General features: G+C 52.1%; 1 protein-coding gene across 4 annotated transcripts in view; it reads right to left on the bottom strand.

Annotated features, from left to right (window-relative positions):
* Positions 1-1,998: 1,998 nt before the first annotated feature.
* The window catches only part of LOC127040023 (excitatory amino acid transporter 1-like), a 257,902-nt gene continuing 241,275 nt past the window's right edge, over positions 1,999-18,625 (bottom strand). For 3 of the 4 annotated variants that reach the window (XM_050933758.1, XM_050933756.1, XM_050933757.1), the window contains 4 exons: positions 11,622-11,855; positions 9,052-9,246; positions 6,716-6,850; positions 2,002-3,355 (listed from right to left, as the gene is read on the bottom strand). In XM_050933758.1, coding sequence (XP_050789715.1) covers positions 3,160-3,355; positions 6,716-6,850; positions 9,052-9,246; positions 11,622-11,855 — 760 coding nt within the window. In that variant the 3' untranslated portion in view covers positions 2,002-3,159. Of the gene's footprint in view, positions 3,356-6,715; positions 6,851-9,051; positions 9,247-11,621; positions 11,856-18,625 lie in introns of all 4 variants that reach the window. The other variant, XM_050933759.1, reaches the window with a different exon arrangement.

The following is an 18,625-nucleotide window of genomic DNA, read 5'->3' as shown; positions in this document are numbered from 1 at the left end:
GCTGAGGCAGAGAGTGCAGAACCCACAATGGCCAATATCTCTCTAACAGAGCTAGCCAGAGTCCTACAGACCGTGCCGGCTCAGGGTGCTGCCCTGCAGGCACAGAATGCAGTCCTTCAAGCTCCAGCCACGCTGCCTTCAGCTCTGACCCCTGTTCCCTGTGAGTCTAAGCTCCCCCATCTGATAAATTCAATGGCCATCACAATAAATTTCATGAGTTCCTTAATCAATGTTGGCTCCTATTTCTGATACGCTCAGAGATATGGGTTGGACTAGGTGACCTCCTGAGGTCTCTTCCAACCCTATGATTCTATGAACCCCGCTGACCAACCTGGAGTGGGACAGATTATCAGCCTGTTTACTGGGGAGGACCTAGCTTGGCATCTCCAATCCTGAAGCCATTCTGGGACAATATAAGGACTTCATTCAAGCTATGGCAGTGATCTTCGAGTGTGCAGCTGAAACTGCACTTCAGGTGTTAGCAGGGATGCTAGAGTGCCAACGCTTGGCAGCAAACAATGAGTGGAATGAGGCTGACCAGAATTATCATTTCCAGCCTGGCCTAAAACAATGCTATTAAAGATGATCTGACATGGGTGGGATCACCATCCCACCATGGGTTAGTCGACCTATGCATCAAGATCAACGGACTGCCTGACCAAATTCTGCCAAGGAAAAATATAGTCCTCCCAGCGTCCACCAGTCCTGCTGGCTCCAGCCCCCTCCTCCAGTCCTTTCTCCAGTGCCCAAACCCATCAAATTGATCAGGTCTGGCCCTGCCTCTCCAGTGTGGAGAACAACTGAGTTCCATAAAGACACAGTGGAATTCTTGGGATATATCGTCTCGCACGAGAGACTCACCATGGACCCATGTCAGGTGGCAGCAATAGCCAACTGGGCTGTGCCCAAGCAGGTAACAGCATGCTGCAATTCCCCGGGTTCGCCAGTTTCTACAGGCAATTTATTAAAGGATTCTCTAGCCTGGCGGCATGATTAATGGTGCTCATGTAAAAGGGAGCCCCGGTTTGCCTGGTGCAGAGGCTCAGTCGGCCTTTGATCCACAGAAGTTCACCTCAGCACTCATCCTGATTCACCCAGATTCCATTAAACCATTTACAATGGAGGCCTACACCTCAAACTTTGCCATAGGTCAACATGCCCCCCACCTCTATCCCACCCTTGTGCCTTTTATTCTCAGAAGCTAATCCTGGCAGAAAAAAGCTATGATAGTCAGGACAAGGAGCTACTGGCTATCAAGGCAACTTTCAAGGAGTGGCACAACCTCCTAGAAGGAGCCTGATTTCCCATCCAAGTCCTGATGGGCCACAAGAACCCGGAGTACCTACAGACTGCTAGATGCTTTAACCAATGTCAATCAATTCTTTGTCTGTGTTCGTGTGCCCACCTCTAGCAGCTTTTCAGATGAACAGAAGTCATTCAACCCTTTCCTGGTTCTGCCAGCCTGGCCCATATTCACAGGTAACGATATTTTGTCCCAAACTAAAGCAGAGCCACCCAGAGGATTCTGGGGGCCTGGAGTCTTCGGTGGCGGGAGGCCCCCCACTTCAGTGGTAATTCGGTGGCAGGGGGTCCTTCCACTCTGGGACCCTCCGCCGAACTGCCCCGAAGACCCGCAGTGGGAACCCCCACCGCCGAATTACCGCCAAAGTGGGACCCATCGCCAAAGTGCAGCCAGATCTTCGGCGGTAATTTGGCGGTGGGGCGCCCCCACAGCGGGTGTTCGGGGCACTTCGGCAGCAGGTCCCGGAATGGAAGGACCCCCCCGCCATCGAACTGCCGCCGAAGACCCAGCTGCACTTTGGCAGTGGGTCTTACTTTGGCAGTAATTTGGTGGCGTGGGGTCCTTCCACCCCGGAGCGGAAGGACCCTCCACCGGTGAAGACCGGGAGTGGAAGACGCTCTGGAGGCCCGGGCCTGTAAGAGTTTTCCGGGGCCCCCAGAGTGAGTGAAGGACCCCGCTCCAGGGGCCCGAAAAACTCTCGTGGGGGCCCCTGTGGGGCCCAGGGCCTGGGGCAAAGTGCCTCACTTGCCCCCACCAGGAGGCCCTGAACTAAAGAGTAAAAGAAAAGTCAGAATGTCCATACTGTCCACAGTCTCCCAGCCCCGTGAAAGCCATGCAGCCCCGAGAGCTGCCTGTAACATAGTAGCCAGGATACTGCATGAGACAGGCCCTCAGGAACCCTAGGATGCTGAGATGTCACTGCTACTATTCTGATATAAATCTAATTGCCACTTGAGAAGTTGAGGAGTTCTTCTGGGGGCTCCTCACTGATTCCTTGTGTGCCCCTTGCTAACATAAACCGGGTTCCCAGTGGTGATCCTCAGACCCGTGGAGCCTGACCAGCTGTTTGACTCTGCATCTCTGCAAGAGGACAAGCCATTAAGAATTTTGTGACAATGCTTCTGTGCAGCCAGAGTGACAATCAAATCACTGATCTAGCTCCAGTTACTGGTTGGGTAGTGCTTTAGCTGAGAACCAGGGGAGTTGCTAGGCCAACTCTACCTTTGATTGTAACATACTCAGGCCCGATTCCTGGATCACACTAGAAACTAGAAAGCCAGGACTTCATAAGAAAAATGCTGCTCTATAGTGATAGGGACGTACCATGGAAGCAACCAGATCCTAGTTGGTTACTGCAAAATACCAACTAATTCTGGGAGCCAGTTGCTGCCTATTGTCTTGGTTCTTAACCCTTCACATGCCAAGCGTACAAAGAAAGGCAGATAAAAATGTGAAGAAAGACGCTAATGAAACACATGGTGCCTCAGACAATGTCTAGAAATGGGAGACAGAGGCTGCTCCAGCTTTCTGCCTCAACATGCAGAGGAGAAACAGTTACTAATCTAAATACTATCATCCTCCCACTCCTAGTCTAGTCCAGGGTGGGGCCACAAAGCCAGGATCTCTCAGTCCTGCTTCTCTAATAGGAGGGTCACAATGAACATCCAACTCTCTAGGTGAGGAAAGGGTTAAGTCTTTGTTTTCTCTGTAGCTTAGGTTTAAAAGAGGCTGTGTGGGGAAATGAGGGGGAGGAGAGTTTGCTTCTGCTTGGCTCTTTCTCTATCCCCCGCTGCTGAGAGGTTTGTCTTCCAGTCCTGACCTTTTTAAAGGCTCAATATGAACCCTGCTCCCTGGCGTCACATGATTGTCTCGCTGCTGCGGTGCTTGTGGGTGTTCGCCTGGTAGATCAGGTGGTAGGGCTTCTCATTCTCCTCAATCACAGAATTCCCAAGCTCACTGTCCTGTGCATCCAGCTCATGCCGAGACAGGTGCTCCACAATCCCGGCTCCCAGGGAGTCCCCTAGCACATTGGTGGTGGTTCTCAGACGGTCCCTGGAAAACAGCAGAGAAGAGTGACCAGGAAAAACAGAATGAGTCTTTCAGGGAAATGTCATCACTGTTTGGTACTAGAGCAGGGTGAAAAATCTCTGAATTTCAACAAAAAAAGGGACACATTTTCCACAAACATTTTCAGGGAAAAGTTCCCCTTTTTTCAAGCAGCTCTAGTGCCTGGTGCTTTAGACAAAGGATCAAAAAGAATTTTGTGCTGAAAATCTTCCTAAGGCAGATCTAGGCAACTGCAAAATGGCCCCCTTGACTTGGGATACCTGACGTTCAATTTGACTCAGAGAAGAGATTTTAAACTGATTCCTTCTTATTCAGCTGATCCGCTCCCTCCTCTCACTTACGCCCGACACTTCCCTGGAATGTCAATAGGACCAGTATAGTTCCACTGGTTTCAAAGGAATTGCTCTCAGTTTACAACTGGTGAGAGACGAAAATCAGGCTCTGTGTATCGCTCTCAGTTTTGCTGCCTTTAGTGTCTCAAATAAATTGTTTTCATTTGGCAGAGCCAGCTGGGCTGAGAGAGAGTGAACTCTACTCTGGCATTGACAGGACTTCCCATCACTTCACACTTGTGCAACCCTGCTCCCAGCTGTGGGGCTGCACAGCTCTCCTGGAGGGGTAATTTGGCCTGCAGAACCTTTTCTACTGGTGATGGTGCATTGGAGCCTGACTCACAGGGCCCAGGGCTGGCAACTGGCTTTGGATTTGGACTCACTGAAAGACAAACAAGGACACCCCCTAGCCAAGCTGTTTCTGAGCAGAACTGTGCCTTAAAACGAGCCTGAACAAAACCAACCAAACAAACTGCCCCCACCAAGAGTTTGACATAATCTGATTAAAAATCATTTCCCACCAAATGGCTCTGGTTTCTTTGCTGGGCGCTGTTATGTCATCATTCTACTACTTATTTACACACCCACAAAAAGGTCATTGTGAAATAGTCAAGGTGGCCACGCACAAAACTCACCTGACACAAAACCACGGAGTGAGGAATGAAGCCACTGACCGGTGCACTCCCTCTACACCCACTGGCAGACCTATGACTGCCACATCTACCCAGAATCTTAATGCTGCCTTCAGGGACAGCAACCGCCTACCCCACGTGCACTGTTGCCAGTAGGCCCTGCTTCTTCACCTTGAGCTTCCAGAGCTCACCAGAGTGTACAAAGGTTTACTCCTCCAGCTCGGCTGACTGTGGGAGGCACATCTACGCGGAAGTCACTTGTCCCTGAACTTGCTCTGCTCACTTGTAATTCTTATGACCCCAAACAAACCCCCTTCTTGGCCTCTGTGTTGGTGACGATCAGATTGTCCCTGCTAATGCTGGTGGGTACCTGTGTGTGCTTTACGATTACACATTGTGTATAATGCTCAGCTATCCTAGCATCAGTTCGGGAATGAAAACTGACAAGCAGAGGCCCAACTGGCAGATCGAGCCTGTGTCATGTTCTGACTTGACTACACTTTGCTATAGAGACGACGCTCTGTATGTTACACATGTTGAAAAATGTGGGGGTACAAGGCTGGAATCTTTTTGGGGACATTTAAGGCTGTGCCATGTGGCGTATGGTAATTGTGGTAGTGAAAAGGTGTGTGTCTGTGGATGGAGTAGAGGGCACATACTGCTAGGTGCTTTAACTTTTCATTTCCTTGCCTTTGTGGTTTATCAGGTAACTTGCATGTGTGGCAGGTGGAACTGCTTCCCAACAGAGGGGTTTGTGTGCAAATTGCCTCGGATTTGGAATGTTTAAGCATCTGCATGACATGAGTGGGCCCAGCACTGTGTGAGGGCAGGGGTTTAGAGGGGACAGGGAAGGGTGCTGGGCCTGTGCATATAGGAAGGGGGGATGGAGCTTTGCTGGGGGATGACCCCCGAACTGTGCTATCACAGCTCTGAGTGCCCGCTACAGACACCCTAGCACCAGCGTACACCCTCTCTTGCTCTAACCCATCCCTGTGAAGCCGTGAGCAGAAAACACTGTAGTATCAGTTAACTGACGAAGTTACTAAAGGGTCCCAAGGAAAGGAACAGAGGCTGGCTGCTGCAGCATGACCTCTGGCCAGGAGGGGGTGCTCACACACGGTGCAATCATTTAAATACAAAAGCCAACATCATTTCACCAGCTCCCTATTTTCCTTCGCCTTCCTCAGCCAACTCCAGGCCTGAGACCCTTAGCCAGCCTCCATCCCCTGCTCTGTGTTGCAGCGGTGCACTTTCTGGCACTCACCCACTGTCATCTGCCTGCAGCCCTGGTCAATTTCCTTCTTACCAACACAGTCTTGGACTTGGGAGCTGCTTGTTCAGTCTATTCATTTGTTAATTTTTAATGCTCACAGTTGTCTATATCACAACGAATGCAGAATACACAAATATTGCTGCTGTCTGCCATGGCCATATGCCAGCCCCGGCGGAACCTTCCCAAAAGTAGGGGAGCAGGAGCCCTGCTCCTACCATGGTCCTGCTCCCGGCCAAGCCAGAACTCAGAGCAGGCCAGGAGTTGCAGATCCTCCACCCTGCCCAGGGTGAGGGGGCCAAGAACAGCCTCTGGCCCATGTTCCTGCCTTGTGGGCCTCCGCCCACAGCAAGTGGAGGGTTTGTGGCTCCTCACCGCTGCCCGCACGGCTCTTACCCTGACCCGGCTCCTGCCAGGGGCTGGGGCCTCGGAGCTGCAGCCCAGCCATTGGCCAGGCAGCTATGAGGAGCTGCGGACCCTCCAACGGCCCTGGGCAGGGGGCCCAGGAATGGGGACATGGGCCTGGGGCTTCTCTTGGCTCCCCCCACCCTGGGTTCCAGCTGCCAGCCTGGCCTGGGGGAGGGAGGCCCTCGGGGGGGAAGAACAGGGGCAGGGTTGGAGGCAGGGGTGGGGCTAACCTGTCCACTTTCAAAAAGTGGGAGGGCCATGGCCCCCTGGTCCTCCCTATTCCGACACCACACTCCTGTCTCTGAGGGGCCCTTTGCCTCCTTGAGACACAATCCCTCCCCATGCTCCCTGGGTGCAGTACTGCCCCAACGCAAGCCTATGCCTTTTGGGGACAACCTGGCCCTGAAGCTCTAGGAAGTCTTTAGGACTTGGCCAGTTTAGAGCAAGTGGAGCCTACTCTGCTCAGTGACCTGGCTGCTCTGAGCATGGTCACTGGTGCCTGGAGTCTCTGGGATATGTGCTGAGGAGCCCTGGCTGGACCTCACATGTACAGGAGTAGACTGTAAGCCTAGTGATACAGGTGGTCCTAGAGACTTCACTGCGCTGCTCGGAACAAGGGCTGAGTACAGCAAACTCCCGTGCGCAGCAGGGAGGAACAGGCTCTGCAGCTGGAGCAGTGCTTGCCACTGTGCAGGGAACTTACAGAAACCAGTCCACCGCAATGATTAGTGTGATGTCCTCAGTTGGCAGCCCCACTGATGTCAGCACAATCATCATGGTCACCAGGCCTGCCTGGGGGATGCCTGCCGCTCCAATGCTGGCTGCAGTGGCAGTGATGCTGGGGAGACAGGAAAGCACAGTGATCAACAGGAGAAAGAAAAGTGGAGGCCACGCCCTGCAAAGGGGCAGGTCTGCATTTAATCAGTGCCCACTTCTGCTCCCACTGAACCACCGAGATCTTTGTCTGTGGCATCAATGGAGCAGGTTCAAGCCCCAGATTTGGTTCCACACTTATTTTCCTTTTATTCTATTTTTTAATTGCACACACACACAAAAACTATATTAAAATGTTAAGGTTGCAAAGTCACACACTGCAAAGGTAGGAAATGGCAGATCTTTGGTGGCCTGCGCAAGCCTAGCGCTGCCCTCTTGTGTCTAGGCATTACGGTACATTCCTTAATTCCATAACCACACACTACGTTTCCACAGGATTGCACCTCATTCAGTGCAAAGGATGGACAATGCTCAGTGAAGGAGGCAGCTTGTCCAGTACTCCTCAGTCAGTGTGTAGCCCCTGCCTTATTTACTGCCACCATCCAAACCCTGCACTGCATGTGTGGTGAGGAGTCTGTAAGTACTTCTGTGGGAAGAAAATATATAATACTAGAGGGCTCTTCAACCTAGTGGACAAAGGTAGAAAATAATCCAGTGGCTGGAAGTTGCAGCTAGATACATTCAAACTGGAAATAAGGAACAATTTTTAATAATGAGAACAACTTACCAAGGAACAACTTACTTACCAAGGAACATAGTAGATTAGCTGTTACTTGCAGTCTTTAATCCAGACTGGATATCTTTCTAAATTAAAAGATCTGCTCTAGTTCTCCCAGAAGCTATGGCGAGAGTTATGGAGGAGGTCAGAACTGATGATCAGAATGGACCTCTCTGACTTTCTGTCTGTGAATCTATAAGGTTAACAAGCTCTCGGCTATCAGAAATCCTCTCACGGGGTATGAACACACAGACTGTGATCAAGGCACCTCAATAAGCTAAGTATATTGAGCTTCTTCATGCTCTCACTGCAAGGCAGGTTCTCCAGACCTTGAATCATTCTTGTGACTCTGCTCTGAGCCCTCTCTAATTTTTCAACATCCTTTTTGAGGCATGGAGGCCAGAACTGGACACAGTATCCAGTAAAGGTTTCATTCAGAACATAAGAACGGCCATACTGGGTCAGACCTAAAGTAGGGTGGATGACGCACAAGGGTGCCCAGCCCCAGAGTGCTAGGAGGGCAGGTGGGCAGCCCCCCAGCCCTGGCTGGAGCACAGGGAGACTGGAGGAGCCGCACACTGCGTGGCACTGAACAGGAGAGGAGAGGGCCTGGGGAGGGCAGAGCATCGGCAGGTCCACGCCTGGCTGTTTGGGGAGGCACAGCCTCCCCAGCCTATGGGGTGCATGGGCTGGATGAAATTAAGCAACGGGCCGGATCCGGCCCACAGGCCATAGGTTCCCCACCCGTTCTATGGCATGGGGCAACCACATGGTACAGAGTTCAAACTCCACAAAGTGCAGGACTGTTCAGATCCTGGTGCTATTTCATCCCTTTCTACAAACAAGAGCCATAGCACAATCCACCCCAGTCCCTGGCGTGGGGTAAAGAACTCTCCTGTAAACGTTGAGAGAGGCAGGAGTTCTCCTATGCGCCGATCTAGTCCAGCGCCGGTGCACAGAGCCAGAGTCACCCAAAGAGGCAGGTAGTGCGAGTAATAAATTTAGTGTATCACAAAGGTGCTCAAATCCCATCAGCCGCAGTTTCAACAGCTCTCTCGCCTCGATCACTAAGCAGGTGCCTGCCATCCCCATGGGCAGTGACTGGTCAGGCATGCAGCACAGTGCACACTTGCAGTGGCCATGAACCTAGGCTGCTTCCTGCATCCATACTCTGGTCTACTGTGTCCCAGCAGCAGCATGTACCCTCCCCTGCACTCACCCATTTCAAAGGGAGATTTCAGGGCTCTGAGGGATGGGGCAGCAAGCTCCTCCCCTCTGCTCATCTCCAGACAATCAGGGCACTTCACTACTATAGGGACTGCATTAGGAACATGGTGGAGATGGACAGAATGGGGAAAGAGATGAGGTGGGTGGGGTCTCTGTGGTGGGGCCCTCTCTAGACTGAATTTGTTGTTTCCCCCTTGTCTCAGTTCCTTTTGGAAGCAGAACAGGTGCCTGATCCCTTTGGGGTCAGCCGTCAAGCCCTGCCTGGGAGTCCCCCAGTGCCAGACTCCCTCTCAGCAGCACAGGTTCTCGGGTCCAGTCACCTGATTGTGATGATTTGCCCGAAGTCAAGCTCGTAGTTGTTGACTTGTGCAATGAAGATGGCTGCTAGGGCCTCGTATAGAGCTGTACCATCCATGTTAATGGTCGCGCCTACGGGCAGAACGAACCTGGTGATGCGTCTGTCCACCCCGTTGTTTTCTTCCAAGCACCTGAACGTAATGGGGAGCGTGGCCGAGCTGAAAGGAAACCCCAAACACCATGAAAGAGCCACACCAAACCTCTGCACTAGGGAGTGGGCCCTGGCTGGAGGCGTTTTGTGACCCCCACTCCCTCAGGAATAGGCCCTGAAGGCTACTGGAGCCTATGCTGGGGGAAGGACCAAGGACTTGGCCCTGGTATGGTGCCTCCAAGAACCTCTGTATTGTAGAGTGAGGCACAAAAGTGGAAAGGGACTTGTTCAAGGTGACATGCAGAGTTAAGCTCAGAGCCAAGAGCAGAACCCAGACTTCTTGACTCCCAGAGCTCTAACCACTAAACCATGCTGCCTTCCTCTAGGAAATAGCAAAGGCCATGCACTCCAGCATGCTTGGCCCTTCCTTGGTTTGTTATTATCCCAGAGCCCTGCTTTCTTGCCCTGTAAGGTGTAGAGGAGGAGGTCAGAAGTGGCTGCTGGGATGGGGTGCAGGCTGAGTGGGTCCCTTGATGGTATAGTGCACTTTGCAGCTGCCTGAAAGTGTCAGGACTCCCAGCCCTGCTGCTGGCTGAGAGTGACAGTGTCAGGCCAGGAGCAGGCCTAGTAGCGGGTTCCACAGAAAGCTGTTTGTTCTGCAGGAGGGTGGCACCATCCTGAGCTTCTGTGTACCAGTCTTAGACAATGGTCTTGAGGACCTTCTCCCCAATCACTGAGAAAGACTAGACAGCCTTGTCTGAGTGTATATATGTGAGGGTGTGAGAGCACATGTGAGAGCGTGTGCGTGAGTGTGTGTATGAGAGCATGTGTGAGTGCATGAGTGTGTGTGTGAATGTATGTGAGTGTGTATGCCTGAGAACACATGCGAGTGTGCGAGAGTGAGAACATGTGTGAGTGCATGTGTGTGTGAGAGCATGTGTGAATGCATGTGTGAGTGCGTATGAGTATGTATGAGTGTGAGTGCATGCATGTGAGCATGTGTGTGAGCGTGAGTGCACGTGTGATTGCGTGAAAGCGAGTGAGAGTGCGTGAGCATGTGTGTGAGTGCATGTGTGTGACAGCATGTACGTGAGGCCACATGTATGTGAGCATCTGTGTGTTATTGCATGTCTGTGTGTGTGTGAGCACATGTAAGTGTGTGCCCGAGTGTGTGTGTGTGAGTGGCATGCTGAGCAGTCTCCCCTAGGCCAGGCCAGTGCTATGTGAGTTTGGGCCCAGAGCTCAGGTGTGCAGTCCAGGGCCAGCAGCTAAGTCGTCACCACTCTCCTTCCCAGACAGGTATGTAAGCCCCCTTAGAGGGCTGGGACATTCACTAATGCACGTAGATGGAGGCAGCCTGCTCTCATGATCACAGCCCCAATCCAAGGCCCAAGGAAGGCCATGGGACTTTGCTGGGCTTGGGACTGGGTTCTAGGGCAAGAAGCTGGGACTCCCACACCATGGCCTGGTGGCGGCAAGAGTTCAGCACCCACTGAGAATAATGGGAGCTTCTGAGCATGTGTCCCATGAGGTCTAATGAGCTCCCCAGCCCTCCCTCATGGGTAGGGTTGCCAACTTTCTAATTGCACAAAACCGAACACTCTTGCCATGCGCCTGCCCTGCCCCTCCCCCGAGGGCCTGCCCATTCTGAGGCACTGCCTCCCACTCAATCCAGCCCCCCTTCCTCCATTGCTCACTCTCCCCCACCCTCACTCACTTTCACTGGGCTGTGGCAAGGAGTTGGACTGTGGGAGGAGGTATGGGCTCTGGGCTGGGGGTGTGGGCTCCAGGGTGGGGCCAGAAATGATGGGCCCAGGGTGTGGGAGGGGGCTCTGGGCTGGGTAGGGGGTTGGGGTGCAGGAGGGGGTGTGGGGTGCAGACTCCAGGAGGGAGGGTGTGGGAGAGGGTTCCGAGCTGGGGCAGAGGGTTCGGGCTCCAGCGGGGCAGCACTTACTTCAGATGGCTCCCAGTCAGTGGCGCAGTGGGGCTAAGGCAGGCTCCCTGCCTGCCATGGCTCCATGCTGCTCCCAGAAGCGGCCGGCATATCTGGCCCCTACGTGGAAATGAAGCCAGGCGGCTCTGCACAGTATGCGCTGCCCGCATCCACAGGTGCCACCCCTGCAGCTCCCATCGGTGTGGTTCCTGGCCAACAGGAGCTGCGGAGCTGGTGCTCGGGGCAAGGGAAGTGCATGGAGCTTCCCTTATCACCCCTGTGCCTAGGGGGTGCAGGGACATGCCAGCTGCTTCCGGGAGCTGCGCGGAGCCTGTCTTAGCCCTGCTGTGCCATTGACCAGAGTTTTAACAGCCCAGGCTGCAATGCTGACCGGAGCCACCAGGGTCCCTTTTCGACCAGGAATTCCGGTTGAAAACTGGATGCCTGGCAACCCTACCCACGGGCTACAGTGCCCCTGCCCAGCACAGTCTGCCTGGGAAGCAGCATACCTTGAGGAGGTGCCCAGTGCTGTGATGAGGGCCTGCAGAAGACCTGCGATGAACACCCATGGGTTCTTGTGGGTGACGATGAAGTACAGCAGCGGCAGGACACACAGGGAGTGTATGAGCAGCCCCACGATGACGGTGAGCGTGTACATTCCCAGCTGGCCCCCCATCACTGCTAAGTCGTCCATCTCCAGAATCTTGCCAGCGATTAAGAATAGGATCCCGACTGGGGCATACCTGTCACAGGACACAGGGACTAGGGCTTAGAACTCCAGACTCGCACATAATTGCTTCAGCTCCCCCGCACTGGACAGAGTTACAGGAGGTTGGGGCATCCAAAGACACAGGCCACTCATGGAGTTGCCAGATAGGGCTATGGCTGCCCCCTCCTCGAAGCTGCAGGGAGAGCAGAGAGTTGCCTGTGGATCCAAATGACCAAGCAATGTCTGTTTGTCAGTGGCCTCAGTTCCCTGCAGACTCCACAGGCTGGGGCACTGGGTGGCATTGCTGCTCCACTGAAATCCAGCCCTCCCTGATGGCATGGGCCTCTGTATGACAGGCTCCTCAAATCCTTTTCTGTCCTCTCCCAGCCAGGCCCCTCCACCCTGAAGGTAGCATTAACTCGGGGGGAGATGCAGGCAGGCACATCATGGAAACACTGGCTATGGAGATATTTTCATGTAAACACTTCTTGAAATATCAGTGGGACTTAGAGGAGCAAATGTTGCTAGTGATGCTGAACTCGGGTCCAAGCAGAGAAGTAAAAGGAGGGACTGGTCAGGAAACATTTTGTCTGCATTATGTTTGCATCAGCCTTTACATCCTCTCCTGTGTTGGGACCTGCCCTCTCTACTCCTCCATTCCCGTCTCACCCCACAGTGCTTCCTAGCTAGGGCTCCCAGCCCCGATCCCATCCCACGAGCACAGAGCTCCCAGGTCTCATCCCATTCTGGCAGCGCAGGGCTCCCATCTTATGAGCGCAGGTCTCCTGGCTCCCATCCCATCCCGCAAGCGCTGGGCTCTCGGATCCAATCCTGTGAGTGCAGGACGCCCAGCTCCCATCCCATCCCGTGGGCACAGGGCTTCTGGCTCCAATCCCATCCCACAAACGCAGGGCTCCCAGCTCTGATCCCATTCCATGAGCGCAGGGCTCCCAGTTCCCATCCCATCCCACAGGAGCAGGATTCCTGACTCCCATCTGAACCCTTGAGCACAGGGCTCCTGGCTCCCATCCCACAGGTGTGGGGCTCCCGGTTTCCATCCCATCCCATGGGTGCAGGATTCCTGACTCCCATCTGAACCCTTGAGCATGGGGCTCCTGGCTCCCATCCCGCGGGCGCGGGGCTCCCGGTTCCCATCCCATCCCGTGGGTGCAGGATTCCTGACTCCCATCTGAACCCTTGAGTGCGGGGCTCCTGGCTCCCATCCCGCGGGCGTGGGGCTCCCCGTTCCCATCTCATCCCATGGGTGCAGGATTCCTGACTCCCATCTGAACCCTTGAGCGCGGGTCTCCCGGCTCCCATCTCGCGGGTGCAGGGCTCCCGGTTTCCATCCCATCCCGTGGGTGCAGGATTCCTGACTCCCATCTGAACCCTTGAGCGCGGGTCTCCCGGCTCCCATCCCGCGGGGGCAGGGCTCCCGGTTCCCATCCCATCCCATGGGTGCAGGATTCCTGACTCCCATCTGAACCCTTGAGCGCGGGGCTCCTGGCTCCCATCCCGCGGGTGCAGGGCTCCCGGTTTCCATCCCATCCCGTGGGTGCAGGATTCCTGACTCCCATCTGAACCCTTGAGCACGGGGCTCCTGGCTCCCATCCCGCGGGTGCGGGGCTCCCGGTTTCCATCCCATCCCGTGGGTGCAGGATTCCTGACTCCCATCTGAATCCTTGAGCACGGGGCTCCTGGCTCCCATCCCGTGGGTGCAGAACTCCCGGTTCCCATCCCATCCCGCGGGTGCAGGACTCCTGGCTCTGATGCATCCTGTGAATGCAGGACTGCCTGCCAGTGGGAGGCGCCTTAGTCCTGAGATGGAGGAGATCACAGGAAGGTGAAGTTAGGGAAAGATATTAGATAAAAGAGAACCATGGTTCTATTGACACACCCTTCACATTCTCAGGGTCCCTCTCAGGACTCCTGGCTCCCATTCAGAGCTCAGACTGTGGCTTTCAGGCTTACACTTATGGCTCACATCCATGGCTCAGCGCTCACCCCAGGGACTTCCATTCAAGCGTTCACAGTCAGGAGGCTCAGGGCTCACACTCAGCCATGTGGGAAGTTTGTAAAAGTTCAGGTATCTTGCTTTCCTCTGCCTCTCTGGCATCAGCGTGAAAGCACCTTCCTAGCAGGAGGCAGCAGTTAGGACTCCCTGGAGGAAGCCTGTCCTTGGGAGATTTTGACCTGATTTGGATTATGTGCCATAGTGTTAGGGGCTTGCCTGCCCCAATGCCCCTTGGCAGCTCCCTTCGCCATAGCTCTCCCCAACTCACCCTGGCCCTTGCGTAGTAGAAATCTCCTGCAACTCAGGTTGCAGTCATTGAATGTGCTCTTTCTTTCAGCTGGGCATGCATGAAAACAAAGCATTTCGAAGCCAAATTACTTTGCTGTCCGTGATCAGAGGAGGGAGTTATTGGCTCTAGCCCTGCATGAGACAGGAACAGGAAGAATGGGCTCCTCACAAGTTGCATGCACTAGCCTGACTTGGTGCGTTCCTGTTTAAGGAGGTGGCTCAGTTTGCAGGTGCTGCAAGCAGCCTTCCCTTCTGAATCACTGTGATGGTCCCAATGCAGTGGACAAGTGGCCATTTCCCAGCAAACACCATCAGACAAAATAGTCTCAGCAGAGAGACCAGGCCTGCCAGTCCAGCACATTCCATTAATCCATGGGAAAGGGAAAACCCCACCACCCACCTGTGAAAGGAAACACTGTGCTCTTAATGCTTCCATGCAAAGCCGTCACAGCACTGAACAGATGGTCAAACTGAGCCACACAGAGGTTATGTGATTTGCCCAGCATCACAGAGTGACCTGGTTGCTGAGAGGAAGATAAGAACCAGTCCTGACTCCAGAGCTGGCTTATAGCAACATTTTTGGTGGGTCCATGAGTTTGGGGTCCTGAATTTTGTAGAACAGTCCTGCCTCCTTCAATCTCCATTCTTCAACAGTCTGAGGGTCCCTTCCCCACAAAATACCCACCAGCCAAGGTGCCCTGAGCTAGGAGCCAGGAGTGCCAGGAGTTCAAGGCTCAGAATCTCCAGTCAATGCTGTTACCTATTGACAGCTTCCAAGGCCAGAAGAGACCATTGTGATCATCTAGTCTGATTTCATGTAGAGCACAGGCCAGAGAACAGCCCCAGGAGAACTCCTAGAGCAGACCCCTTAGAAAAAACCCAATCTTGATTTTAAAATTGTTTATGATAGAGAATCCACCACGCCCCATAGTAAATTGTTCCAATGGTTAACTACTCTCACCATTAAAAATGTGTGCCCTATTTTCAATCTGAATGGGGATATCTTCAATGTTCAGCCATTGGATAGTGTTAGACCTTGTGTGCTCAACTAACCATTATCAAATATTTGTTCCCTGTGTAGGTATTTAGAGTGTAATCAAGTTGCCCCGTAACCTTTTCTTTGTTATAATAGACTGAGCTCTTTGAGTCTATCACTACAAGGCAGGTTTTCTTATCCATTAATCATTCTAATGACACAGGATTCCAGCAGCAGTCACACCTGGGCCAATACAGAGGTAAAATAACCTCTCTACTCCTACTCAAGATTTCTGTTGCTTATGCACCTAAGGATTGCATTAGATCTTTGGAGCACAGTGTCACACTGGGAGCTCATGTTCAGCTGACTGTCCACCTCTACCATGACCCCCAACCCTTGTTCAGAGTCACTGCTTCCCAGGATAGTGTTCTCCATCCTGGAAGAATGGCCTCCATTCTTTGTTTCCAGATGTACACATACACATTTTGCTGTATTAAAAGTATATTTTGCTTGCATCCAGCTTCCCAAGCAATCCAGATCTGACCTCTTCAGCATTTACCACTCCCCCAATTTTTGCGTCATTTGCAAACTTTATCATCGATGATTTTATATCTTCTTTCAAGTTATTGATAAGAATGTTAAGTAGCGTAGGGCCAAGAACTGATCCCTGTGGACCCCCACTAGAAATGCACCTAATCGATGATTCCTCATTTACAATGACATTTTGAGACCCATCAGTTTTTAATCCATTTAATGTGTACTGTGTTCATTTTACAACTATCTCAATTTTTAATAAAAATGTCCTTTGTTAACCAATATGGCCTCTTCCTTGATTGGGGGATTGTGCCTTTTGGGGCAACTACGGCTATGTTTACACTAGCACTTTTGTCAGTAAAACTTTGAGTCGGGGTATGAAAAAACACCCCCTGACAGACATAAGTTTCACAGACAAAAGCGCCAGTGTGGGCAGTGCTATATTGGCGGGAGACACTCTCCTGCTGACAGAGCTACTGCTGTTCGTTGGGGTGGTTTAATTATGCCAGTGGGAGAGCAGCCACATGGGAGACCTTACAGCGGTGGCGCTGCAGTGTTAGGGCTCTGCCCCTGTAAGGTCTGTAGTACAGACATAGCCTGGTAAAGTGGCCTTAATTCACAGACATTCACTTTGTTCTGATTCAATCCTTCCTCCCATCTGACTTGGCTCATAATTGTTTTCAGCTTTGTGAAACTGGCCCTTTTAAAGCACCAACTATTGATATCACTGGTCTGAACTCCATTCTGTTTGCACATTATAAATGTGGTAAGTCATGATCACTTGTGCCTAAGCTACCATTCATTTTTAGTTCTGTGCTCAGTTCCTCTTTAGCTGTCAAGACAAAGTCTAATATAGACTTCCCCCATGTTGGATGCATCACTTTTTGAGTTCACAGCCCTTTTCACTGAGCAAGGCTTCAGACCCTTGCCTTAGGGAGACCAGTATCATCCCCCGATTTTACAGCTAACAGGACTCCTGGCAATTAGGAACAGATGCCAGATGTCTAATATCCAGATCCCAGATTCAGTTACTCATCCTTTCAATTAGAGTCTGCTGAACCTATGCACTTGGCTCTCTTGGCTGTAACAACTGCTCTAACCACTCCTGTTCCAGGCTCAGAAACAGAACCCAGGAGTCCTGATACCCAACATTCTACTGCTGTGTGGCAAGCAATGTATTGTCCACTGATAAAACGTGTGTAACACACCTCTCTATTGGCTGATCCTTGTGGAGGATAACTGCCTACTACTGCTACCAGCAACACTTTTAGCTCAAGGGGCGAATATACATTAAGTGCTCCAGAACTTCACTAATGCAGAGTTAAAGTTGCCCAGTGATGCTTCCTGCCCTTCCAAAATGTGGACAGTGGCTAAACCTAAACCTCTGAAAATCACAAAATACAAAGTTAAGATACATGCCAACCGTGCAAATGCAACCTTAACTGTGGCCACTGCCAGAGCTGGTAACAGTCACTGGCAATGGGTTAAAGGTTAACAAACTACCAAGGGAAGTGGTGGACTCTTCACCTCTTGATCTCCTCAAATCCAGACTGGACACCGTTCTGGAGGGTGCCATAGTCAATCACAAATTATTAGTCTCAGTACAGGAGTATCTGGATAAAAAGGCCAGGGCATTGACACAGGGTGATCTAGATTGCTTGGGAAGCTGGGCACAGGCAAACAATACACACTTTTTAAGTACCTACACGGGAACAGAAATTTGATACCAGAGGGCTCTGCACTCTAGCAGAGAAAGGTCTAACATGACCCAATGGCTGGAAGCTGAAGCCAGATAAATTCAGACTAGCAATAAGGCACACATCTTTAATAGTGAGGGTAATTAACTGTTGGAACAAATTAACGAGGGTTGTGGCATGTATCTTAACTTTGTATTTCCTAGTTTTCAGAGGTTTCTGTTTAGTCTCTCTCCACAATCTAGAAGGACATAGGGCACTGCTGGCCAATTGTAACACTGCATTAAGGTTTTTGAGCATTTAATTTCTTTGCTTTTAAAAAAAGACAGTTACTCTTCTTTTATAGCTGTTGTTCTTCGAGATGTGTTGCTCATATCCATTCCAGTTAGGTGTGCGTGCGCCACGTGCACGTTCATTGGAAGATTTTTACCCTAGCAACACTCGGTGGGTCGGCTGAGGTGCCCCCTGGAGTGGCGCCGCCATGGCACCAGATATATGCTCCTGCCAACCCATCGCCCCCTCAGTTCCTTCTTGCCGGCTACTCCGACAGAGGGGAAGGAGGGCGGGTTTGGAATGGATATGAGCAACACATCTCGAAGAACAACAGTTACAAAGGTGAGGAACCGTCTTTTCTTCTTCAACTGCTTGCTCATATCGATTCCAATTAGGTGATTCCCAAGCCTTACCTAGGCGGTGGGGTCAGAGTGAGATGTCGCGGAGTGAAGGATCGCTGAACCAAATGCTGCATCCTCTCTGGACTGCTGTACTAATGCATAGTGGGAAGCAAAGGTGTGCATGGATGACCAAGTCGTTGCCCTACAGATCTCCTGGATGGGTACATGGGCCAGAAAGGCGGCGGACGAAGCTTGAGCCCAAGTGGAATGGGCAGTGAGATGGCTAGTGGAAACGTGAGCCAAGTCATAGCATGCATGGATGCATGACGTGACCCAAGATGAAATTCGCTGCAAGGAGACCGGTAGGCCCTTCATCCAGTCTGCCACTGCTATGAACAGCTGGAGCATCTTTCTAAAAGGCTTTGTTCGCTCGATGTAAAAGGTGAGAGCCCTACGAACATCTAGAGAACGCAGCTGCTGCTCTCGTCACGAAGCGTGCGGCTTTGGAAAGAAGACCGGGAGGAAGATGTCCTGGTTGACGTGAAAGGCAGATACCACCTTAGGAAGGAAGGCGGGGTGTGGTCGCAGCTGTACCTTATCCTTATGAAATACCGTATACGGTGAGTCCACTGTGAGGGCCCGAAGTTCCGACACACGCCTTGTCGATGTAATAGCGATGAGCAA

The sequence above is a fragment of the Gopherus flavomarginatus genome, chromosome 24, assembly GCF_025201925.1.
Source record: "Gopherus flavomarginatus isolate rGopFla2 chromosome 24, rGopFla2.mat.asm, whole genome shotgun sequence".
NCBI classification, from domain to species: Eukaryota; Metazoa; Chordata; order Testudines; family Testudinidae; genus Gopherus; species Gopherus flavomarginatus.
This window is presented reverse-complemented; position numbering and strand designations above follow the sequence as displayed.